This window comes from Oncorhynchus keta, chromosome 17 (genome assembly GCF_023373465.1).
Source record: "Oncorhynchus keta strain PuntledgeMale-10-30-2019 chromosome 17, Oket_V2, whole genome shotgun sequence".
In the NCBI taxonomy this organism is placed as follows: Eukaryota; Metazoa; Chordata; class Actinopteri; order Salmoniformes; family Salmonidae; genus Oncorhynchus; species Oncorhynchus keta.
This window is the reverse complement of record NC_068437.1, coordinates 29226907-29253201: the sequence shown is the minus strand read 5'-3', so window position 1 is coordinate 29253201 and position 26295 is coordinate 29226907. Positions and strand designations below refer to the sequence as shown.

The 26295-nt window shown below is 41.6% G+C and overlaps 1 protein-coding gene across 1 annotated transcript in view; it reads right to left on the bottom strand.

Annotated features, from left to right (window-relative positions):
• Positions 1-24111, bottom strand: part of LOC118396755 (semaphorin-3ab-like) — a 66081-nt gene extending 41970 nt beyond the window's left edge. Inside the window, exon 1 of the mRNA XM_052465846.1 lies at positions 23332-24111. Within this exon, the coding sequence (XP_052321806.1) occupies positions 23332-23437 (106 nt within the window). The 5' untranslated portion in view covers positions 23438-24111. The remainder of the gene's footprint in view (positions 1-23331) is intronic.
• Positions 24112-26295: the final 2184 nt, after the last annotated feature.

Below are 26295 nucleotides of genomic sequence, written 5' to 3'. Positions count from 1 at the left end.
TGAAACCCCACCTCTTTAAGGAATACCTAGGATAGGATAAGTAATCCTTCTCACCCCCCTTTTAAGATTTAGATGCACTATTGTAAAGTGACTGTTCCACTGGATCTCATAAGGTGAATGCACCAACTTGTAAGTCGCTCTGGATAAGAGCGTCTGCTAAATGACTTAAATGTAATGTAAATGTAATGTAAATGTAACGCCTCCCTGCCTTTTTCATTCGTTGTCATGTCAAGTCAACACTGTATTCAAATTGCTCAGTAGACTAATGGGAATGTCCTGTTGATGTAGTCCAGGTCACACCACAGTCATACATTACACTGAATTTGTCTTCAGCTGTCTGTGTTATACCAACCAATCATCTACAACCACCCTGAGACCTCCCTACAACCAATATACAGTACAACCAATCTGAAACCGAGGCCTCAACAACTAATCTGCAGCCCAGTGTGGGATTGATAGTAGATGTATTACTTCTATGTGTGATAAATGGAAACATTAGCTGGTGGTAGGTTTCAAAGTGTTTTATGATAAATCAACACCTTACATAATGACTACACAGTGCGTGCACGTGTGCCATTGTGCACATGTTGATTTTGTCCACCCACACCAGAGGAGATCAGGACACGCAGGTTGAATGATCAAAACGACAGGTCGAAAAGCATTGAACATTTATGGCAATTTAGCTAGATGTCTTGCTGTTGCTAGCTAATTTTCCTGGGATATAAACATTGGGTTATTTTACCTGAAATGCACAAGGTCCTCTTCTCCGACAATTAATCCACAGATAAAAGGATAAACCGAGATTGTTTCTAGTAATCTCTCCTCCTTCAGGCTTCTTCTTGTTTTTTGGACTTTATATGGCAGTTGGCAACCAATTTTAAGGTGCATTACCACTACCAACTGGACTGGAGTGTGGACCTCAGTTCATCTTTCAATCACCCACGTGGGTATATGCTCCTAAAAACCAATGATGAGATGCGAGAGGCGGGACTTTTATCGTATCACATATCACAAATGGAACCAAGTTCTACTTTAGCGCCTGGCTACGTAGTTGCTCGTTGACGCGCTTGAGCGGTGTGGATGCAATGATTGAATAACATGTATGTGTACATTTATTTTACGCTCACACGCGTAATGTGAGTGGTGTGGTCAGCCTCTTAGTGTGCAGTTGGTTGTTAGCTAAATGTATATTTAAGTACAGTAATAAGACATGAGAAACCAGGGATTGTCATGTGATAACTCCTGACCAAGGGCTGTTCTTAGGTCCGAGGCAAAGCCAAGGGTAATTCCCAGGTTCTAGGGCCTTATTTATTTTATAAAACGATAATTCACAGGTTCGAGGAGCTTATTGCGTTTATTAAATGGTTGCCAACATATTTAAAAAAGATTATCGACATGTTTTACTTAAAAACTTTATTTTACCGAGTACATTCGTTTTATTTCATCCTTCCACTAGACAATAGAGTCCGGGCAAAAATGATTTGTTATTTCTGATCTTCTTAAGTTGCTAACCAAACAGGCTGGTTGTTAATATTACTGCAGTGGGAAAATCAGGGTCACACAGTGTTGCTTGGTAGTCTTAAACAAAACTACTTTGAAACAAAAGTATACACCTCTCACACATGGCACAGGTTTAAAAAAAGAAGACACCTGTACCATGCCAGACATAGAGTTGAAATGTTCATTAATTATGAAATTATGAAAAATATTTAGAACATTCCACTCATGAGGTAACTAGAGGGTGCTTCGGTCATTTGACAGCAGGAAAGGGTTTTATTCTCATGTTATGACCAATTATATATATATACACTAGATGGCTGACCAGGGGTGCACTTTTGAAGCCACCGCACCTCCATCTTGGCACTTCCCCACATTTTCCTTAAATAATAATTTATTAAAATGTTCTAATGTTACTGTAATTTTGTCCTTGAAACATGAAATTGAAATACTGTAGAATTCTATTAATTCCTATGTATATAGCTTACCATCTACTGCATCTTGCCTATGCCGTTCTGTACCATCACTCATTCATATATCTTTATGTACATATTCTTCATCCCTTTACACTTGTGTATAAGGTAGTTGTTGTGAAATTGTTAGGTTAGATTACTTGTTGGTTATTACTGCATTGTCGGAACTAGACGCACAAGCATTTTGCTACACTCGCATTAACATCTGCTAACCATGTGTATGTGACAAATACAATTGGATTTGATTTGGTCCAATACATAGCATTAGAAAACCTGGGTTTATGTACCAGCAAGGTCACCCATGACAAAAGTCAGTATTTGACATCCATCCTGTCTGATGCTGTCGGAGAAGATGTGAAAACTCTCTACTCGGGGCAACAGTGTTCGCTGTAACCTTCAAGTAGGTTTCGGTTTTGCTAGGATGTTGTTAAGCATCTGATTCCAAAGGTTGCAAGTTTGAATCCAGTAATAGAAAGTTATTTTTGTTTTAAGCCTAGCCCAAGCCTTAACCCTCACCTTAACCTTGCAAATTTGGAGTTAATGCCTGAACTTATCCCTAACCTTAAAAATATGGAGTTAATGACTAAACCTGAAATTTGAAGTTTGGAACCACTTCGAAATTTGACATTTAAACTCCAAGCGTGCTGTCATGTGCCTTTTACTGAGTAGTGGCTTCTGTCTGGCCACTCTACCATAAAGGCCTGATTGGTGGAGTGCTGCATAGATGGTTTTCCTTCTGGAAGGTTCTCCCATCTCCACAGAGGAACTCTAGAGCTCTGTCAGAGTGACCATCGGTTCTTGGTCACTTCCCTGACCAAGGCCCTTCTCCCCTGGTTGCTAAGTTTGGCCCGGCAGCCAGCTCTAGGAAGAGTCTTGTTGGTTCCAAACTTCTTACATTTAAGAATGATGGAGGCCTGCAAGCTGACTCCGGTCGCCAGCTGGACGCTGTTTCCTCCGACACATTGGTGCGGCTGGCTTCCGGGTTACGCGAGGAGTGTGTCAAGAAGCAGTGTGGCTTGGCAGGTTTCGTGTAGGGAAGTTGCAGAGTAGGGACAAGACTGTACCTACCAATTAGAGATCACGAAACTGGGGAGAAAAAGGGGTCACAGTACAAAAAATAAAAATAAAGAATAATGGAGGCCATTGTGTTCTTGGGGACCTTGAATGCTGCAGAAATGTTTTGGTACCTGGTGTGTGCCTTTCCAAATCATGTCTAATCAATGTAATTTACCACAGGTGGACTCCAATTAAGTTGTAGAAACATCTCAAGGATGATCAATGGAAACAGGATGCACCTGAGCTCAATTTCGAGTCTCATTGCAAAGGGTCTGAATACTTCTGTAAATAAGGTACTTATTCTATTAATGTTTTATAAATGTGCAGACTATTCTGAAAGCCAGTTTTTGCTTTGTCATTATTGCGTTCAGATTGCTGAGGATTTTTTATTTTATTTAAGGAAAAGTGAAAGTCACCCAGTAAAATACTGCGTGCAAAAAAAGTCTAAAAGTAGTTGGTTGTAAATATACTTAATAATATACTTAATAAAAGTAAAAGTATAATTATAAATAATTCCAAAATCTGTGTATTTAAAATGTATGGATAGCCAGGGACACACTTCAACACTCAGACATTACTTACAAAAGATACATTTTGTGATTAGTCCAACAGGTCATAGACAGTAGGGACGACCACTTGTTCTCTTCATAAATGTAACAATTTTCCTGTCCTGCTCAGCACTCAAAATGTAACAAGTACTTTTGGTTGTCAGGGAAAATGTATTGAGTAAAAATAGAATATTTTCTTTAGGAATGTAGTGAAGTAATAGTAAAAGTTGTCCAAAATATAAATAGCAAAGTACAGATACCCCATTACACTAATTAAGTAGTACTTTAAAGTATTTTTACTTAAGTACTTTACACCACTGGCCCTGACCAACTACCAAGTGTTATTGCTGACATTTTCAACCTGTCCCTGACCAAGTCTACAATACCTACATGTTTCAAGCAGACCACCATAATCCCTGTGCCCAAGAACACCCAGGTAACCTGCCTTAAATGACTACCGATCTGTAGCACTCACGTCTGTAGCCATGAAGTGCTTTGAAAGGCTGGTCAAGGCTCATATCAACATCATTATCCCAGGAACCCTAGACCCACCCAAATTTGCAGAGCACCCCAACAGATCTACAGATGATGCAATCTCTATTGCACTCCACACTGCTCTTTCCCACCTGGACAAAAGGAACACCTATGTGAGAATGCTGTTCATTGACTACAGCTCAGCCATCAACACCATAGTGTCCTCAAAGCTCCTCACTAAGCTAAGGATCCTGGAACTTAACACCTGCCTCTGCAACTGGATCCTGGACTTCCTGACCGGCCGCACCCAGGTGGTAAGGGTAGGTTTCATCACATCTGCCAAGCTGATCCTTAACACAGGGGCCCCTCAGGGGTGCATGCTTAGTCCCCTGCTTTGCTCTCTGTTCACCCATGACTGCGTGGCCAAGCACGACTCCAATACCATCATTAAGTTTGCTGACGACACAACGGTGGTAGGCCTGATCACCGACAACAATGAGATCAGAGGTCAGAGACCTGACAGTGTGGTGCTGTCACGATTTCCGCCGAAGTCGGCTCCTCTCCTTGTTCCGGCGGTATTCGGCGATCGGCGTCACCGACATTCTAGCCATCTCCGCTCCATTTCTCATACTTTTTCTCATACTTCCCATACTTTTGTTTTGTCTTGTTTCATACACACCTGGTTTTCATTCCATAATCACACTGCATGTATTCAGTCCTCTGTTCCCTTCCATGTCTTTGTGTGTAATTGTTTATTTGTTAATGGTCTATGTTCACGCGCTATACTTTTGTATTCATGTTCTGTGTTTTATGGGCACTTAGATGTCATGTTGTGCCTATTTTTTGACCAGCATAAAAGTGTGCCTCTTTTCTCTACTCTGCTCTCCTGCACCTGACTTTGCCTGCCTTACACAGCCTTAACAGGTGCCAGAACAACAACCTCTCCCTCAACGTGATCAAGACAAAGGAGAAGATTGTGGACTAAAGGAAAAGGAGGGCCGAGCACACCCCCATTGGTATGAAAATGGGTCTCATTGACAAGGCTGTAGTGGATTATATTGAGAGCTTCAAGTTCCTTGGTGTCCACATCACCAACAAACTATCATGGTCCAAACACACCCAGACAACCACACCTATTTCCCCTCAGGAGACTGAAAAGACTTGGCATGTGTCCTCAGATCTCATATCTTTAAAATGGTGTAAAATACTTGTATGTTTGAGGTATTTTAATTATGTGATTTCTGTCGATTTGAATTTGGCGCCCTGCAATTTCACTGGCTGTTGGCGAGGTTCACGGCTTCCGACCGCAAGGCGCTACAGAGGGTAATGCGTACCGCCCAGTACATCACTGGGGCCAAGCTTCCTGCCATCCAGGACCTCTATACCAGGCAGTGTCAGAGGAAGGCACTCTATTGACTGTTCTCTCTGCTACGGCACAGCAAGCAGTACTGGAGAAAATTGAGAAAATTGCTTCTTAATAGTTTTTACCCCCAAGCCATAAGACTGCTGAACATCTAATCAAACAGCTAATCTGTTTATTATCTGTGCATAGTCACTTTACCCTTACCTGCATGTACATATTACCTCAATAACCTTGATTAACCTGTACCCCCGTACATTGACTCGGTACTGGTACCCCGTATATAGTCTCATTATTTGAATTTTAATGTTGCTCTTTGATTTCCATTTTACATTTTTTATTAACTATTATTTTTCTTAAAACAACATTGTTGGTTTAGGGCTTGTAAGTAAGTATTTTATTTGATAGCTATTGAGGAAAGCTAGGCAACCGATACCTGTCTATTATATCCATTCTAATATATATATTGAATGAATTTTATAAATTGATTGGCTGGGCTGTGGGACAGTGGATGCGCATTGATAAATCTAATGGAACTGTTAAAACAGGCATTACCTGTGAAATGCGGGGATTGTGGTGCTATAACTCCCTGCTTTCAACCAATCATCATCCAGATAAATTGAAACGTTCATTAGTGACTGGGTCCTGATTGCCACATGATGTATGTAGTATGGATTATCTTTCTTTCTTTCTTTATTGGAATAAATAACTGTGTACATCATTAATGTTTCATCATGGAAAATGTCCCACTCACTGAAGTGTGTTTTTATGTCAGAAGCCCTGAGAGGGAGTGAAGAGGGAGGGGAAGGGAAGGGAGGAAAATGGGAGAGAAGTGGGGAAAATAAGAGAAAGGAGGGATGGACATGCATTACAAAAAAAGGCAATTGAAGGGAAAATGAGTGAATGAAAGAAAAAGACGAGTGACAGAGTGAGGGAGGGAGGGAGGGGGAGGAAGAAAAAGAGAGGGAGAGAGAGACCTCCTGCTTGTAGTTAGAAACAGAATCCCTCAAGTGCCCTCAATTCTGCTCTGTCACAAACACACCAGAGTCCCCACACACCCTCCCACACAGCCCAGCACAATATCCTCAGCCGCACGCACGCACGCACGCCGCGCACACACACACACACACACACACACACACACACACACACACACACACACACACACACACACACACACACACACACACACACACACACACACACACACACACACACACACACACACAAACAAACACAAACAGAATCCAAACAACCCGTTTTATAATAACTTGTAATAAATTGAAACTTTCTTTAGTGACTGGGTCCTGAGTGCCACATGATGTACAGTTGAAGTCGGAGGTTTACATACACCTTAGGCAAGTACATTTAAACTCAGTTTTTCACAATTCCTGACATTTAATCCAAGTAAGAATTCCCTGTTTAAGGTCAGTTAGGATCACCACTTTATTTTAAGGATGTGAAATGTCAGAATAATAGTAGAGAGAATGATTTACAGTTTTTTACAATGACTTTGGCACTAATGATGTCATTTTTCAAAACTCTAGACACAAAAACTGACAACCAATGATCAAAATGCACATTTTTCTAAACTCTAACTCTTTTTCCAATTGCTTGGATACAATACACATGGAGCTAAGATCATTTGTTCATTGAACTAAAATCACCTGTTCAAAAAGACACAACTTAACATGAAAGTATTACCATTTCAAAATGCAATTCACACGTTACATCTGAAATGACAGTCTGTTCATTTCATTACAATGATCTAACTATCAATTGATACAACTGCTCAAAATGATAAGAAACTGTTGCATTACTCTTAATGCATAGTTTTATGGAAACTGACAAACAACCTTCCATGTTTAGATCATGAAAGTTTCTGGATAACGAGATCCATTGACATCAATTACTGTGGAACATGAACCAATTGGACTACATTATCTGGATGTAATATTTCATCATCATTCTTTATCAGACACCGTTTCTATGGTCCCATGTACCATTTTTTCAGACAATGTTTTCAGATTTGACATTACTGTACACTCACTGGCCACTTTATTAGGTACACCTATCTAGTACTAGGTAGGACCCCCTTTTGCCTCCACAACAGCCTGAATTATTCATGGTGTTGTACGTTAAAAGATGCCATTCTGCACACCACTGTTTTAAACAGCTTTGTTTTGAGTGTTTGTGGCCTTTCTGTTGTCTTGAATGAGTCTGGACATTCTCCTCTGACCTCTCTCATTAACAAGGTGTTTTTCTCCCACAGAAATGTCGCTCACTGAATGTGTTTTGTTTATCGCACCATTCTCTGTAAACTCTAGAGACTGTAGTGCGTAAAAATCCCAGGAGGGCAGCTGTTTCTGAGATGCTGGAATCACCATGTGTGGCATCAACAATCATACCACGGTCAAAGTTGCTTAGATTACTCATCTTGCCCATTCTAATGTTAGGTTGAACAACCACTAAAGCTCTCTACTCAATATACTCTATATATTGAGTTGCAGGCAGCCACATAGTGTTCGCTGTTCAAATGTAACCTTCCTAGATTAGCTAAATGAGGTCTGTAGAGCTGATGGCATGACCTATGTCATTGTGTGGGATAATGTCAGGTGAGGAACACTGCAATTGACATTTTTCTGTATTTCTTTTCTTTTTTTGTAGCTAATTACCTTTGCTTTGATTCAAGGAAACCTGTGATTTAATACATTTAATATTCTGTTCAATGATTCCACTGTGTCTGTAGTATTCTCTCTACTAGTCCTTTTACAGTGATGTATTTATATGAAGTAGCATAGTAAAACATATTTGGTACTACAGTATTTAATGATTGTACGAACAACTACACAGTGAAACGATCGATATGTTGTGTGTGAGTGATCTAAATGAATAATCCTATGGTATTTCATGATAAATTAGTTATTTGAACCAATGATTCTGCAAGTGCAAGGTTTCTTTAAAGATATGAATGCACAATGCAATGTTTTGAACATTGGACAGCCTGTGTTACAAGTGATGACCGTTTTGAGTTTTGTGTCTAGAGTTTTGAAAAATGACCACAAAGTTCTGAAATTAGTGACAAAGTGATGGTAAAAAACGTTATTTCAGCTTTCATTTCTTTCATCACATTCCCAGTGGGTCAGAAGCTTACATACACTCAATTAGTATTTGGTATCATGGATTTTAAATTGTTTAACTTGGGTCAAACGTTTCAGGTAGCCTTCCACAAGCTTCCCACAAAAAAAGTTGGGTGAATTTTGGCCCATTCCTCCTGACAGAGCTTATATCTTATATATCCACTAGTGTAACTGAATCAGGTTTGTAGGCCTCCTTGCTCGTGCACACTTTTTCAGTTCTGCCTACACATTTTCTATAGGATTGAGGTCAGGGCTTTGTGATGGCCACTCCAATACCTTGACTTTATTGTAATGAAGCCATTTTGCCACAACTTTGGAAGTATGCTTGGGGTCATTGTCCATTTGGAAGACCCATTTGCGACCAAGCATTAACTTCCTGATTGATGTCTTGAATATATCCACAATATATCCACATAACTGTCCATCCTCATGTTGTCATCTATTTTGTGAAGTTCACCAGTCCCTCCTGCAGCAAAGCACCCCCACATCATGATGCTGCCACCCCCACATCATGATGCTGCCACCCCCGTGCTTCACGGTTGGGATGGTGTTCTTCGGCTTGCAAGCCACCACCTTTTTCCTCAAAACATGACGATGGTCATTATTGCCAAACAGTTCTATTTTTGTTTCATCAGACCAGAGGGCATTTCTCCAATCAGTACGATCTTCCTCCCCATCTGCAGTTGCAAACCATAGTCTGGCTTTTTTATGGCGGTTTTGGAGCAATGGCTTCTTCCTTGCTGAGCAGCCTTTCAGGTTTTGTCGATATAGGACTCATTTTACTGTGGATAAAGATAGTTTCTACCTGTTTCCTCCAGCATCTTCGCAAGATCCTTTGCTGTTGTTCTGGGATTGACTTGCACTATTTGCACCAAAGTGTGTGTCCTTCCTAAGCGTTATGATGGCTGTGTGGTCTCATAGTGTTCATACTTGCGTACTATTGTTTGTACAGATGAAAGTGGTACCTTCAGGCATTTGGAAATTACTCCCAAGGATGAACCAGAATTGTGGAGGTCTACAATTGTTTTTTCTGAAGTCTTGGCTGATTTATTTTGATTTTCCCATGATGTCAAGCAAAGTGGCACTGAGTATGAAGGTAGGCCTTGAAATATATCAACAGGTACACCTCTAATTGACTCAAATTATGTCAATTAGCCTATCAGAAGCTTCCAAAGCCATGACATCATTTTCTGGAATGTTCCAAGCTGTTTAAAGGCACAGTCAGCTTGGTGTATGTAAACTTCTGACCCACTGGAATTGTGATACAGTGAATTATAAGTGAAATGTGTCTGTAAACAATTGTTGGAAAAATTACTTGTGTCATGCACAAAGTAGGTGTCCTAACCGACTTGCCAAAACAATAGTTTGTTAACAAGAAATTTGTGTAGTGGTTGAAAAATTAGTTTTAATGAATCCAACCTAAGTGTATGTAAACTTACGACTTCAACTGTATGAAGTATATAAACTCAGCAAAAAAAAAGAAACGTCCTCTCACTTTCAACTGCATTTATTTTCAGTAAACTTCAAGTGTAAATATTTCTATGAACATAAGATTCAACAACTGAGACATAAACTGAACACGTTCCGCAGACATGTGACTAATAGAAATGGAATAATGTGTCCCTGATGTGTATGTGGGGGGGTCAAAATCAAAATAAACAGTCAGTATCTGGCGTGGCCACCAGCTGCAATATGTACTGCAGTGCATCTCCTCCTCATGGACTGCATCAGATTTGACAGTTCTTGCTGTGAGATGTTACCTCACTCTTCTACCTGCAAGTTAACAGACATTTCTGGGGGGAATGGCCCTTGCCCTCACCTTCGGATCCAACAGGTCCCAGATGTGCTCAATGGGATTGAGATCCGGGCTCTTTGCTGGCCATGGCAGAATGCTGACATTCCTGTCTTGCAGGAAATCACACACAGAATGAGCAGTATGGCTGCTGGCCTAATCCAGTGACAGTGGGTTTGTGCTCATAGGCAACGTTGTTTCCGGTGATGTCTGGTGAGGACCTGCCTTACAAAAGGCCTACATGCCCTCAGTTCAGCCTCTCTAAGCCTATTCCAGACAGTCTGAGCACTGATGGAGGGATTGATTGTGCGTTCCTGTTGTATCTCGGGCAGTTGTTGCCATTCTGTACCTGTCCCGCAGGTGTGATATTCAGATGTACCGATCCTGTGCAGGTGTTGTTACACATGGTCTGCCACTTCGAGGATGATCAGCTGTCCATCCTGTCTCCCTGTAGCGCTGTCTTAGGCGTCTCACAGTACAGACATTGCAATTTATTGCCCTGGCCACATCTGCAGTCTTCATGCCTCCTTGCAGCATGCTTAAGGCACGTTGACGCAGGTGAGCAGGGACCCTGGGCATCTTTCTTTTGGTGTTTTTCAGAGTCAGTAGAAAGGCCTCTTTAGTGTCATAAGTTTTCAGAACTGACCTTAATTGTCTACCGTCTGTAAGCTGTTTGTGTCTTAACGACAGTTCCACGGGTGCATGTACATTAATTGTTTATGGTTCATTGAACAAGCATGGAAAACAGGGTTTAAACCCTTTACAATGAAGATCTGTGAAGTGAATTGGATTTTTATGAATTATCTTTGAAAGACAGGGAAAAGGGATGCTTCTTTTTTTGCTGAGTTTTTAAAATCTTTCTTTCTTGTGTAAAATAACTGTACATCATTAATGTTTCATCAGGGAAAATGCCCCACTCTCTGAAGTGTGTTTTTTTTAATGTCTGAAGCCCTGATAGGGACGAGAGAGGGAGGAGAATGGAAGTGAGACAACGGAGGAAAAAGGGAGAGAAGTGGGGAAAATAAGAGAAGGGAGAGATGGACATGCATTACAAAAAAAGGCAATGGAAGGGAAAATGTGTGAATGAAAGAAAAAGATGCGTGACAGAGTGAGGGAGGGAGGGGAAGAAAGAGGAGAGAGAGACCTTGTGCTTGTAGTTAGAAACAGAATCCCTCAAGTGCCCTCAATTCTGCTCTGTCACAAACACACCAGAGCTCCCACACACACACAGCCCAGCACAATTCCCCTCAGGCGCACACACGCAGTCACCTGAACAAACAATGAGACAGGTATGTGTTACTGTAATCCTACTGTATATGCTATCCACCATGTGAAAAGGAAACTGTTAAATTGCCGAGAGCTCAGGCTGCTTGTCGTATAAACAGTGGTGTCAGACATGTAGAAAGCTAGTCTGGAAATCATAGTTGTGTTCTAATACTCATACTAACCGTACTATTTGTGACCTAAATTGAGTATATACAGTGGGGCAAAATATTATTTAGTCAGCCACCAATTGTGCAAGTTCTCCCACTTAAAAAGATGAGAGAGGCCTGTAGTTTTCTTCATAGGTTCACTTCAACTATGACAGACAAAATGAGAAAATAAATCCAGAAAATCACATTGTAGGATTTTTTATGAATTTATTTGCAAATTATGGTGGAAAATAAGTATTTGGTCACCTACAAACAACCAAGATTTCTGGCTCTCACAGACCTGTAACCTCTTCTTTAAGAGGCTCCTCTTGTCCTCCACGCGTTACCTGTATTAATGGCACCTGTTTGAACTTGTTATCAGTATAAAATACACCTGTCCACAACCTCAAACAGTCACACTCCAAACTCCACTATGGCCAAGACCAAAGAGCTGTCAAAGGACACCAGAAACAAAATTGTAGAACTGCACCAGGCTGGGAAGACTGAATCTGCAATAGGTAAGCAGCTTGGTTTGAATAAATCAACTGTGGGAGCAATTTTTAAGAAATGGAAGACATACAAGACCACTGATAATCTCCCTCGATCTGGGGCTCCGCGCAAGATCTCACCCCGTGGGGTCAAAATGATCACAAGAACGGTGAGCAAAAATGACCTGCAGAGAATGACCTGCAGAGAGCTGGGACCAAAATCCTGCAGTGCCAGACGTGTCCTCCTGCTTAAGCCAGTACATGTCCAGGCCGGCCTGAAGTGTGCTAGAGAGCATTTGGATGATCCATAAGAAGATTGGGAGAATGTCATATGGTCAGATGAAACCAAAATATAACATTTTGGTAAAAACTCAACTTGTCGTGTTTGGTGGACAAAGAATGCTGAGTTGCATCCAAAGAACACCATACCTACTGTGAAGCATGGGGGTGGAAACATCATGCTTTGGGGCTGTTTGTCTGCAAAGGGACCAGGACGACTGATCCATTTAAAGAAAGAATGAATAGGGCCATGTATCGTGAGATTTTGGGTAAAAACCTCCTTCCATCAGCAAGGGCATTGAAGATGAAACGTGGCTGGGTCTTTCAGCATGACAATGATCCCAAACACACCGCCCGGGCAATGAAGGAGTGGCTTCGTAAGAAGCATTTCAAGGTCCTGGAGTGGCCTAGCCAGTCTCCAGATCTCAACCCCATAGAACATCTTTGGAGGGAGTTGAAAGTCCGTGTTGCCCAGCAACAGCCCCAAAACATTCTTTCTCATTTTGTCTGTCATATTTGAAGTGTACCAATGATGAATATTACAGGCCTCTCTCATCTTTTTAAGTGGGAGAACTTGCACAATTGGTGGCTGACTAAATACCTTTTTTGCCCCACTGTATATCATGCTTATTGGTCATAATATGCCAAAAATTCCCGGATGTTGTACTACATTCGCCAAAATACGAAGTATACAAGCATTAGACAATATTTCTGTGCTTTTAGGGCCTATCATGCAATCCTTCAGAAAATCGGGGTGGCTTCACAACCTTTTTAGATTTGAATTAAATGGAGGAAAATATCCAACGAGAGCACATACAAATCAATTGCTTTAACTAATGGCAAATGTTAAGATAATGTTCAGCAACGTAATTAAGCAATGACTTTTCAAATAATTACCACATTATGTTGGCTGACAATTTCTTAGCTACGCTATCCTTACAAACCACATAGCATGTCATTACAGCAGTATGTACTGGTATGTTAGCTAGCTCCCTAACGTCAGTTGGCTACTAATATATCGAACTTGCCAGTATATAAACTATATGGACATTTGGGTGCATTCGTAAATTCGCTCTGGCTATCTACTCCGATTTCAGAGCACACTTGTTTGAGTGTACCAGAGCTCAGAATAACTGATGAATTTATGAAAACTCAACACCAGTGTCAGTAAACGTAGGCATTAAAGCGTAATTAAATTGTTGCCAGCAGCACAAACACTAACGCTCTGGATAACTTGAAAACAGCCTAACCAGCTCTGCTAGGGCAAGTAAAATGGTCAAATTGAGGTGTTCTCTCATTTGTGTCTGGAAGTAGCTAGCCAGTTAGCTTGGGTGCTTGACTGCCATTGTAAAGTCGGAACGCTTGGATTAACACTACTGTTTGGATCAACACTACTCCTCGGCCAGAACGTCCATTGATACTGCCTGGCAGTGTGCACTCTGAATGCTCCGAGAGCGAAACACTCAATTTACAAAACGGACACTGAGCGCACTCCAGATTTAATTTAATAACACTCAGTTGTAAAATGTCTAGCTACTAATTTGTCATGCTAACAAGCTAGCAAGAGTTTGCATAGCAACAGCATCAACTTCTGGTACAGGCGAAGCATATACTCAACTGAAAGGACACCGTTCACTTACAGTATACTAAAATGAACTAATAGTATATACTCATTAAGTAGGTAGAATACAGTATGTTGTATGGGTATTCAAACACAGTTCTAGTCAACACCACACACAGATCAGGTGAGTGTGTTTGTGTGGGACTAGCATCCATGGAAACCATCCATTCACCAGAGTATTGTGAGATTAAACCAATAAACGGATACATTGACACACTCACATGCTCAAGCTCATGTGGATGCACACAAAATCTTATCACTATTTTAATAATCAAAGTGAACTCAGCCATTTTAGAGACTCCTAGCCCTACTATTCACCCCCTATCTGCATATGGGTTACTCAACCTTCCTCCCTCTTCTCTCACCCTGTTAGGATACAGCTGTATTTTTATTACAATGGATCTTAGGTGGAGGGAGTGAGAGGAAAGGAGAGAACAAGGGCGAAGGCAAATGGAGGCAAAAAAATCAACAGTCTTGTGTGAGACTGATGAACTATTTTACCCTACATTCCTTCTCTTTCACTCTCTTTCTGGGCTGGAGGGCATAGGGAGTGTTATTTAGTGCTGCCATAGAAAATATCTAAACAAAACATGAACCAGTAGTGTATGGAGTTCTATATCTCAAGGCTTTGTTCCTATAGATCAGTTTATAGCCGCATGGCTGGCAGTCCGCTCGGTGACAGATAAAGCATATCCTGATCATTTCAGACTCCAGAGGCCTACTCTATGTATCAGTCGGGGAGTTACTGAGGTAACTTCGGTCAACTCTGGAGTTCAACGCGGGATGACCGGTACTACAAAAGTGTCTCACCTTTTAGCTAGGTACATCAATGTCAACTTATCCTTTAGAACTAACCTGCTTTTTGTAAAAACATTAATATGGTAAAACACTTATTACTAGTGGTGACCTGTCATTCAGGATAGAACCTGTTTTGAGCCAATTGTTTTGCAACACACATTCAAAAGTTTGGGGTCACTTAGAAATGTCCTCGTTTTCCCATGAAAACCTCCTTGAAATTAATTGCAAAATGAATAGGAACGTCACGCTGGTGTAAAGGATTTGGAGACAGGCGCAGGAATACATCTGGGTTTTTAATACATTCAAAATAAACATACAAAACACTGGGATGTACCCAGACAAAAAAGCAAAGGTAAACCTCAAAGAACGACACCTGTAATATACAATGCACAAAACACACCGCACATGCTGAGCCACCGCATAGGTACTCACACGACCAACGGACATGGGAACAATAATCTACAGCCCAATGGGGCACCAAAGGGCACATTTATACAAACACAATCAGTGAGGAACTGGAACCAGGTGTGTGTAATGACAGTTCAGTGCAGCCTAGAAGGCCTGTGACTTGGACCTCCGGAACTGGTGAACAGAAGGAGGAGCTGTACCGGGGGGATTTGTGACAAGGAAATATAGTGAAGACGTTGACAAGGTTATAAATAATGATTTTTAATTTAAATAATAATTGTGTCCTTCAAACTTTGCTTTCGGCAAAGAATCCTCCATTTGCAGCAATTACAGCCTTGCAGACCTTTGGCATTCTAGTTGTCAATTTGCTGAGGTAATCTGAAGAGATTTCACCCCATGCTTCCTGAAGCACCTTCCACAAGTTGGATTGGCTTGATGGGCACTTTTTACATACCATACGGTCAAGCTGCTCCCACAACAGCTCAATAGGGTTGAGATCTGGTGACTGCTGGCCACTCCATTATAGACAGAATACCAGCTGACTGCTTCTTCCCTAAATAGTTATTGCATAGTTTGGAGCTGTGCTTTTGGGTCATTGTCCTGTTGTAGGAGGAAATTGTCTCCAATTAAGCACCGTCCACAGGGTATGGCATGGCGTTGCACAACGGCGTTATAGCCTTCCTTCTTCAAGATCCCCTTTACCCTGTACAAATCTCCCACTTTACCACCACCAAAGTAACCCCAGACCATCACATTGCCTCCACCATGCTTGATAGATGGTATCAAGCACTCCTCCAGCATCTTTTCATTTTGTCTGCGTCTCACAAATGTTCGTCTTTGTGATCTGAACACCTCAAACTTAGATTTGTCTGTCCATAACACTTTTTTCCAATCTTCCTCTGTCCAGTGTCTGTGTTCTTTTGCCAATCTTAATCTTTTCTTTTTATTGGCCAGTCTGAGATATGGCTTTTTCTTTGCAACTCTGCCTAGAAGGCCAGCATTCCGGAGTCGGCTCTTCACTGTTGACGTTGAGACTGGTGTTTTGCGGGTACTATTCAATAAAGCTGCCAGTTGAGGACTTGTGAGGCGTCTGTTTCTCAAACTAGACACTCTAATGTACTTGTCCTCTTGCTCAGTTGTGCACCGGTGCCTCCCATTCAGCTGTGCTAACATAATTGCAAAAGGGTTTTCTAATGATCGATTAGCCTTTTAAAATTATAAACTTGGACTAGCTAACACAACGTGCCATTGGAACACAGGAGTGATGGTTGCTGATAATGGGCCTCTTGACGCCTATGTTGTCACGTTCTGACCTTTATTTTCTGTGTTTTGTGTTTAGTTAGTATGGTCAGGGCGTGAGTTGGGTGGGTAGTCTATGTTTGTTTGTCTAGGTTTTGGGAATTTCTATGTTTCGGCCTAATATGGTTCTCAATCAGAGGCAGGTGTCATTAGTTGTCTCTGATTGAGAATCATACTTAGGTGGCCTGGGTTTCACTGTGTGTTTGTGGGTGATTTGTTTCCTGTCTCAGTGTGTGCACCAGATAGGACTGTTTTGAGTTTCACATTTTTTTGTTTTGTTAGTTTTGTTCATGTGTACCTGATAGCATTAAAAAGTACCATGGAAAATTACCACGCCGCGTATTGGTCCTCTGATCCGTTTCGCCTCTCCTCTTCGGAAGAAGAGGAGGAAACTCGTTACATATGTAGATATTCCATAAAAAATCAGCCGTTTCCAGCTACAATAGTCATTTACAACGTTAACAATGTCTACAATGTATTTCTGATCAATTTGATGTTATTTTAATGGACAAAAAAATGGCTTTTCTTTCAAAAACAAGGAAACGTCTAAGTGACCCCAAACGTTTGAACAGTAGTGTATATATACAGTGGGGCAAAAAAGTATTTAGTCAGCCACCAATTGTGCAAGTTCTCTCACTGACCAAATACTTATTTCCCACCATAATTTGCAAATAAATTCATTAAAAATCCTACAATGTGATTTTCTGGATATTTTTTCTCATTTTGTCTGTCAAAGTTGAAGTGTACCTATGATGAAGATTACAGGCCTCTCTCATCTTTTTAAGTGGGAGAACTTGCACAATTGGTGGCTGACTAAATACTTTTTTGCCCCACTGTAAATATATGTTGGGGGGTTGCCTGTTTCGCAAGTTATTTTTGCATTATATGTGTCACATATCAGTTTGCAAACAATGTAAAAATATATACATATATCATTGAGTTAATAAAGCCGCATTCAAAATGCAGGTGTTTCAGCGTAGCTCAGTGCTTTCTGTTGTGGTGGGGCAGGCCAGCAGAAAGTAAGAGCATTGCACCATGATTGGCTCAGCATTGCACCGTGATTGGCTCAGTGTTCTGTCACACATGGGGACACTACGTCACACACTTTAGTCACACCGTTAGTCACACCGTGCTTCTACACCTACATGTCTTGCTGTTTGGGGTTTTAGGCTGGGTTTCTGTACAGCACTTTGATATATCAGCTGATGTAAGAAGGGCTATATAAATACATTTGATTTGATTTAGTAAGGGTACACATCAAGAATGTGAGCCCTTTGAGTTCTGCCATAGACTTAGATTGAAAGTGCCCTTCCAAGAAGGCTCAAGGTCATTGGCAACAATTACGTTATATCGACAGTAGCTTTGATTGGACTGATCATGCCATCTGTTGTCATCAAGTTGTCATGAAGCCTGAGCTCGAATGGGTAGCTAACTGATGCTGGCTGGTTTCAGAAAACCCTGAGTAGATCTTGTTTCCTTCATAGCATACCCTTCGGGTTGTCTTGCTGTTTTTTGGGAGGGGGGAGTATAGTCAATGACCAATGAAGTGTTCTAGATGCTGCAATACCATCACATTAGTCACTGTCCACAACACCACACGCAGACATATTTCAGCATGCCATCTGTCTCTGTGGGATGCTGATGGGTAAAGCTTAGACAAATAACTACATAATTGTCTGAATAGGTAAATAAAAAACATAACAATAAATAAAAAAACTATGAAGGTGATGAGAGAAGTTCCCATTAACACAACAGGAGATTTCACACAATCACACCACATTCTTGCCTGCATGGTTGGGATGTGTAGAGAGGCAAGCCCATGTAATACAGTCCCACCCCCACTCCAGTGTTTGTGTGATACTGACCTATGGAGAACCTCTCTGTCTCACACACACAGAGAGAAACCCAACCCTGGTCTCTAGATTCTCTACATACTTATGGACTAAACATTTTAAAAGAACCTTCCTCATTCCATGCCCTAATTAAAAGTCTATTCACACCGAGACAAACCCAGAGGATAACATTACTACAATAAGATTTGCATGACCTCAGGAGGAGAGAGAGATGGATAGAGAGAAAGAGGGAGAGATTTTTTTTCTTTTTGCAATTCAGTGGCTTTTGTTTTTGTGAGGTTAGACCTTGGCTGGTGTTGTTCAGTGGTTTATTGTTTTAAACATCGGCTTTTGTTTTTGTGAGGTTAGATCTTGGCTGGTATCTGCTGTATGAGAGTATATGTGTTGTGTGAGTATGCATGTGCATGAGTGTTTATGTTACGTGAGTGTACTTGTGTGTGTGTGTGTGTGTGTGTGTGTGTGTGGGGGGGATGCTCTTGGATGCGGGTATCAAAGGGGTGGACACGTCTGACAGAGACAGAGCTCCTGGAAGTCCCCTCACCGGCCATTAAACTAAAGTACCCTTTCTTTCACTCTCCTTCCCTCTCACTTCTTCTCCTTCATAATCTTTAGTTTTCTCTTCCTCTAGTTCCCAGACACTTAACAATACCCCCCCCCACACACACACACACACTTCTCCTGGCAAGGACACATGTATGACATACTGTACAGCTCAGTTTAAGTTCCTATGTCCCTGGCAGTGTACAGACCCCACCTCAGATGACCAGGATCACATCTTTCTCTGTCCTGTTCCTCTACTACCCTTTCGTCCTGTAGTCCTATAGTCATGCTGTTGTTACAGTTGGAACTGGAGGGGTAATGTTTAGGTAACATCCCACCATGCTCCCCGTCCCCTTCCCTGCCGCCCTGTCCTACTGCCCTACTGTTTGGGGGTGAACAGTGGATCCCCCCATGTGCCCTGCTGTGCTAATGTTTGTGTGTGTGTGTTTGTGTGTGTGTGTGTGGGCGGGCGGGGGAGGGGGGGTATGTGTATGCATGTGTGTGCAGAGTGCCGCCTGTAGGGATCAGGGTCCCTACACTTGCCGGACCTGTCGGTCACAGAGAACAGACCTTGGCAACAACCAACCCCACACTCAGAAGCCACAGACACGGACACACACACCTCACATCTCACTCCACAAATGTTTAGCAATGCCAAACATTAATTGACCTTTTATCCACAGCTGTATGTAAGCCTATATTCCTAATAGAAAACTCAGAATGAATGAGTCCATATCATTAACAGAGACTGTCTCTCTACCCTGTTCTTTGTTCAGGTCTGCTGTTTGTGTGTTGTTCCATCCAAGTACAGTAGTTCAGCTGTGTTTTGTATGTGTAGTGCTGTGGTCTAATAGAGAAATCACAGAGGGCGTGATATAGAGATGACTGATACACACACACAGGTATCATCATCTACTGGCCAAAGTGTGTGAGAATGTGTGTGAGAATGTGTGTGTGTGTGTGTGTGTGTGTGTGTGTGTGTGTGTGTGTGTGTGTGTGTGTGTGTGTGTGTGTGTGTGTGTGTGTGTGTGTGTGTGTGTGTGTGTGTGTGTGTGTGTGTGTGTGTGTGTGTGTGTGTGTGTGTGTGTGTGTGTGTGTGTGTGTGTGTGTGTGAGTATGCGCGTGTATAATTATGATTGTGGTGGTGCTGAGAAAGAAATGTCTCTGTTTGAGAGAGCCATCTGTTGAGACAGACTCACACCATTCATCCTCAACGTAATTACCATGCAGGGAACGACAGAGCGGAAAAACGGCAACCAGGAATATGAGAGGGAGAGACGGATAGACAGATTAACGATACTTCACTTAACCACTGGCAAGTCACTCTGGCATGTCTCTTCATTAACAAACTGAAAACAGTAGACAGCAGAGAATATTGTACACTCATACACATTGCTGAGTCCAAGATACTTTGAGATTCCAATGACAGATTGAATCCTTGGTTTTCTTCTGAGTTATCTGAGCTCATTCAGATGAGAAATCAGGCCTAGGTCAAAGCAAGGAAAACTGACTCTGTAGTGGACTAGAAATCTTTCAGATGAGAAACAGATGTACTATCTTGATTAGGAAAGCTAAATCAAGCTACTTTTTAAGCTCTATCCCTGACTCTGCTGGTGATCCTTCTGAAGTTTGTAAACAGTAAATGCACTGAAGAGTACAAATTCCTCTTCTTCCCAAGCAAGTTCTGTCTGACTGGCGTCATAACTGAGAAGAATGGGATAAGTGATGCTTTTAATCATCATGTTATCTCTGCAGGCTTTTTACTTGAGAGAAACGGTGGTGTAGTTGACCCTGGTCAGCTCTTCTCTACGCCAGCCTCTAGCTGACTCAATGGTTAACCCATCAACTTCTAGTGAATCTTTGTTTTCATTTGAACAATGTACTATCTGTGGTGCTAGATGCCTTGATTAAGATTGATGTACAAAATCCACTGGGGCTGATATGCTTGATCCATTTTTGCTGCAGCTCTCTGCTCACCTGATTGCTGAATCATTAACCCATATTTTTTATCCTGATGATTATATCTGGAACTATCCCCAAGGTTTGGAAGGTGGCCCATGTATTCCCCCTTGACAAAGGTGGTAACCCTTGTGACCTAAATAATTATTGGCCTATTTCTAAACTATCTTGCCTTGCTAAAATATTAGAGTCCTTGATTAAATCTCTGCTAAGATCTTTCTTGTCTTTGAAATGTATTCTAAATGTACATCAGTCTGGTTTTAGACCAGGTCATAGCAATATCTCTGCTGCATCCCTAGTTATAAATGATGATAAATCAGGTTTCCTGGATATTACTAAAGGTGTCCCGCAGAGGTCGATTCTGGGTACTGTACTTTTTACTGTTTACATTAACAATATTGACTTGTCTGTAAAAAAACTCCTCTTGTATGACAATGATACTGTTGTGTAATCTACTGCCCCTACTGTTAACCAGGCTCTATCTGAACTACAGTCTGTCTTCATTGTAATACAGCACAACTTTATTGACCTGGAATTAGTACTGAATTCAGGTAGAACTAAGTATATGTTGTTCTCTAGAGAGCATTAAAATAAGTCTGTTGATTTAAGCATATGTACTTTGGATGGTGTCCATGTAGACCGTGTCCCTGCTTACAAATATCTGGGCTTCTGGATAGATGAAAAGCTGTCTTTTAAAAAGCATATTAATGAGTTAGTTAACAAGCTTGGAATAAAAATGGGCTTCTTCTATAGAAATAGGTCCTGCCTCTCGCTAAATAGTAGAATGCAGATTATTCGGTTGACGTTCCTATCGGTCCTAGACTATGGCGACATCATCTATACGAACTCAGCTGCCACTTCATTAAAGCCGTTAGATGCAGTTTATCATAGCGCACTGCAATTACAAATCTGGGGACCTATGCCTTTTCAGTCTCCTGAGGGGGATAAGCCGTTGTCATGCCCTCTTCACAACTGTCTTGGTGTGTTTGGACCATGATAGTTTGTTAGTGATGTGGACACCAAGGAACTTGAAACTCTCAACCTTCTCCACTTCCGCCCAGTCGATGTTAATGGGGGCCTGTTGGGCCCTCTTTTTCCTATAGTCAATCATCTCCTTTGTCTTGCACACATTGAATGAGAGGTTGTCGTCCTGGCACCACACTACCAGGTCTCTGACCTCCTCCCTATAGACTGTTTCATCGTTGTCGGTGATCAGGCCTACCACTGTTGTGTCGTCAGCAAACGTAATGATGGTGTTGGAGTCGTGCTTGGTCACTCAGTCGTGGGTAGACAGGGAGAACGGGAGGGGACTAAGCACGCACCCCTGTTGAGGATCAGCGTGGCAGATCTGTTGTTGCCTACTTTCACCTCTAGAGCAATTCAGAAACCTGATTGAGGACCTTTTTACAGATGAATTGTTTTATGATTGTGTTTTTCTTTCTGCTTGCGTTTAGTATTTTCTGTAATTTAAATAATTCAGGTCTCATCTGTAAAAGAGACCTTGGTCTCAGTATGACTCTCTGTTAAAATAAAGGTTACCCAAGACAACACAGTGGAAGTAGAACAAAATAGTCTAAAATCAATTCTAGTGTATAGTTTTCTAGAGATGGATATCAGAACAGATCGATGTATCTCACAGAGCTGGTAACAGTGTATGTTTAATAAATATCTAACACATTCGATCCAGTGTGATCTAACAGATTCTTACATATCCACTCTGATACATATCTCCTCTGATCTGAAGGTCTACATGGTCAGTCATTATATTTTGTAACAGATCCTACTATGTTCAGTAAGCATGTCTTTGATCAGCCATATGGCACATGGAATTCTGAGGAAGAAATGTAAGAAAGTTGTGTACCTCTGCACATCAAACATATCTCAGATGCAGAGTACATAGGCTATCAATGTGGTTTCCTTTTCAATCCCATGCATATGGCAGACACATATCTTACATTCTCAGTAAAAAAATGTAATTGATGCTGAAAATGTGCCGTATAAAGCCAAATACATAAAACCTTTTAAAAGCAACCAAACAACATCATGGAAATATGGGTTGCACTTTATGTTGACACACACTTTAGCAGAAATGTCGTATCACAGTCAATCTTTAGTAGTTAAGTGAATCACTTCTTTCTCAACACAGACAGACACAGGCACCAGCAGAAACCTCTATCCCTGCTGGATATGCATACAGACAAGTATGAATATAGAGCAGCTGGTAAGAACAGAGTAAGCATAAATGATTCTTCTTTTAAGATAGCTTTAGAGTAATAGTAGAAAGAGGGAAGAAATATGGTACAGTAAGTGTCAAGGTAAATGAATAAGACTCACCTTTATAAGAGAGCTTTAGCCTGGGCATATTGCTCTTCGTCTTCTGTGCTCCAGAAATAACCACCATCCCACACAGCAACACCACCATGCCCCAGAAAGAGGCCATGATCCTGGGGAGAGAGAGGCCAGACAGGTCCCTGAAGAACCAGTCCTCCGGAACACAGAATAGATGTCAGCAGAACCAGGATCAGTCCCAGATCAGGGGTAGAGTTTCCAGAAAATAAAAAATTATTGAAATATTGTCAAACAGATGTCTGTTCAGTCCAGTAATTTTGCAAAACTGGACCAGCACCTGTCCTACGGTCAGGGGTTATGGGTCAGGGGTTCCAGAGACACAGAACCTGAAAATGGAGCAGGGGTATGGGTAAGTGCTATAGACAGCCAGTCTAAGCAAGCCAAACAGAACCGAGTCAAACCGAACTAAGTGGAACTTAACCGAGCTGAACCGGACCCACACAGCAGACTCATACCACCTCAATGTTGGAGGTCAGAGGCAAGGGGAGTCCCACCATACCGATCCCGGGGAGAGTGAGGGGAGCTGGGCTAGAGATCAGTCTTTACGTGGGTCTCTGCTCCAACAATTCTCTGGTGTTGACTCTCTATTTGTTTCTCTCTTTTCTCTCTTCCAGCATGCCCTCAATTAAAACTCTGTCTTTAGTTAGTAAAGACAAACAGGTCCAGTATGTTCCAGCTCCTAATCCAGTTAGCTTGGGAAACAGTCTTCACTGAGACATTCTATGTCCTCAACATAGCCCAGCTCAGCCTAGCCCTGTCCACACTACACACTGCACAGAGAGCAACTGAGAACAGCTGAGGGAGCCAGCACAGCCAGAGAGAAGGGGGTGGAGGGAGTGGAGACGAGTAAGAGAAAGAGCACAGGGACGTGTGAGAGAGCTGCGAGAGTGAAAAAGTGAGGAGGAGAGAGAGAGAGAGAGAGAGAAGGAAGGCAGAGAGAGTAGTAGAGATAAGTGCTGTAAGTGAATGTTGTACTGTAAGTGAATCCTGTAACAGAGAGGTTGTGACTGTTTTTTTCTACACTGAGCTCTACTGTTCTACCTCAGATTTCCCTATTCCTCTACCCTTGACCTCATCTATTGTCCTTCTCCCAATGTCCAGTTTACCACATCCTGATATACTGTATCTTTGACAGCAGGACTCTATCAGTACCACTGCCAGGACATTAAGTAATTGGTCTAATGGGTATTAGACAGGTTCGATCCAAGTCACTCAACAGTCTAAATGCTCCATGATAATATTCACATACAGCCTCTACAGGCCTGGCTGGCTGTACAGTCAGACACACAATTTACTGGTCAGCCTCGCAAAACAGGCCCAAGGACTTCACTGTCCTTGAAACAGAGAGAGGGAGAGAGATAGAGAGTGAGGAGTGGGGCTTAGACAGAGAGGAGGAGAGGGTGTTAGACAGAGAGGAGGAGAGGGGGTAGAGACTGAGAAAGAACAAATAGAGATAGAGAGAGGGAGGAGTGTGGGAGAGAGAGACAGCGGGAGAGAACGAGAGAGGGATAGCTAATGGTATTGTAATAACAGCTTGCTTCCGTAGTTGAATTGGGCTACAGATTAGTAGCTCTGAGAACGGACTAAGTTTTAGATTACTGTCCTGTGAAAACACTACCATTACAGTAAAGCCCAGGCCATATCTGGCTTTGTCAAACATTGATAATTTATTTATTTATTTATGAATTTTACCCCCTTTTCTCCCCAATTTCATGGTATCAAATTGTTAGTAGTTACTATATTGTCTCATCTCTACACTGTCGAAAAGTTATCAGTTTATCTCTGTGGATGGTTTGTCCTCTGACAAATCAACTGTACATGTCGGTGTTCCTCAAGGTTCCGGTTTAGGACCACTATTGTTTTCACGATATATTCTACCTCATGGTAATGTCATTCGGAAACATAATGTTAACTTTCATTGCTATTTTAGCAGCCGGGTATAACACTAAAAAAGTAGAGCATTGCAGTAGTCTAATCTAGAAGTTACAAAAGCAAGGATACATTTTTTCTGGATCATTTTTTAGACAGAACGTTTCAGATTTTTGTAATGTTACGTAGAATGAAAAAAGCTGTCCTTGAAACAGTTGTCAAATATGTTCGTCAAAAGAGAGATCAGCTGTACATTTCAAAGAAACATGGCGAAGCCCCAAAATTGCCCTCCCTGGAAGCCTGTGTTTCAGGAAGTGGATGGTGGCAAATGTTTTATTTTTAAACTTCGACAAAACAGAGATTCTTGTTCTAGGTCCCAAGAAACAAAGAGATCTTCTGTTGGATCAGACAATTAATCTTGATGGTTGCACAATTGTCTCAAATAACACTGTGAAGGATCTGGGCGTTACTCTGGACCCTGATCTCTCTTTTGACAAACATTTCAAGACTGTTTCAAGGACAGCTTTTTTCCAACACTTGATGGTTTTTGTAATGCACTTGAAGAAACTTACAAGCTCTTGAAATGTTCAGTCTTGACTGACCTTCATGTCTTAAAGTAATGATGGACTGTCGTGGACGGGAAAGGAAGACCCAGAGTTACCTTTGCTACAGAGGACAAGTTAATTGGGGCGGCAGCGTAGCCTAGTGGTTCGAGCGTTGGACTAGTAACCGGAAGGTTGCGAGTTCAAACCCCCGAGCTGACAAGGTACAAATCTTTCGTTCTGCCCCTGAACAGGCAGTTAACCCACTGTTCCCAGGCTGTCATTGAAAATAAGAATGTGTTATTTAACTGACTTGCCTGGTTAAATAAAGGTAAAATAAAAAAAATTGAGTTACCAGTCCCAGAAATTGCAGAAATGCTTCACAGAGTTCAAGTAACAGACACATCTCAACATCAACTGTTCAGAGGAGACTGCATGAATCAGGCCTTCATGGTCAAAATGCTGCAAAGAAACCTCTACATCAATAATAATAAGAGATTTTCTTGGGCCAAGAAACACAAGCAATGGACATTAGACC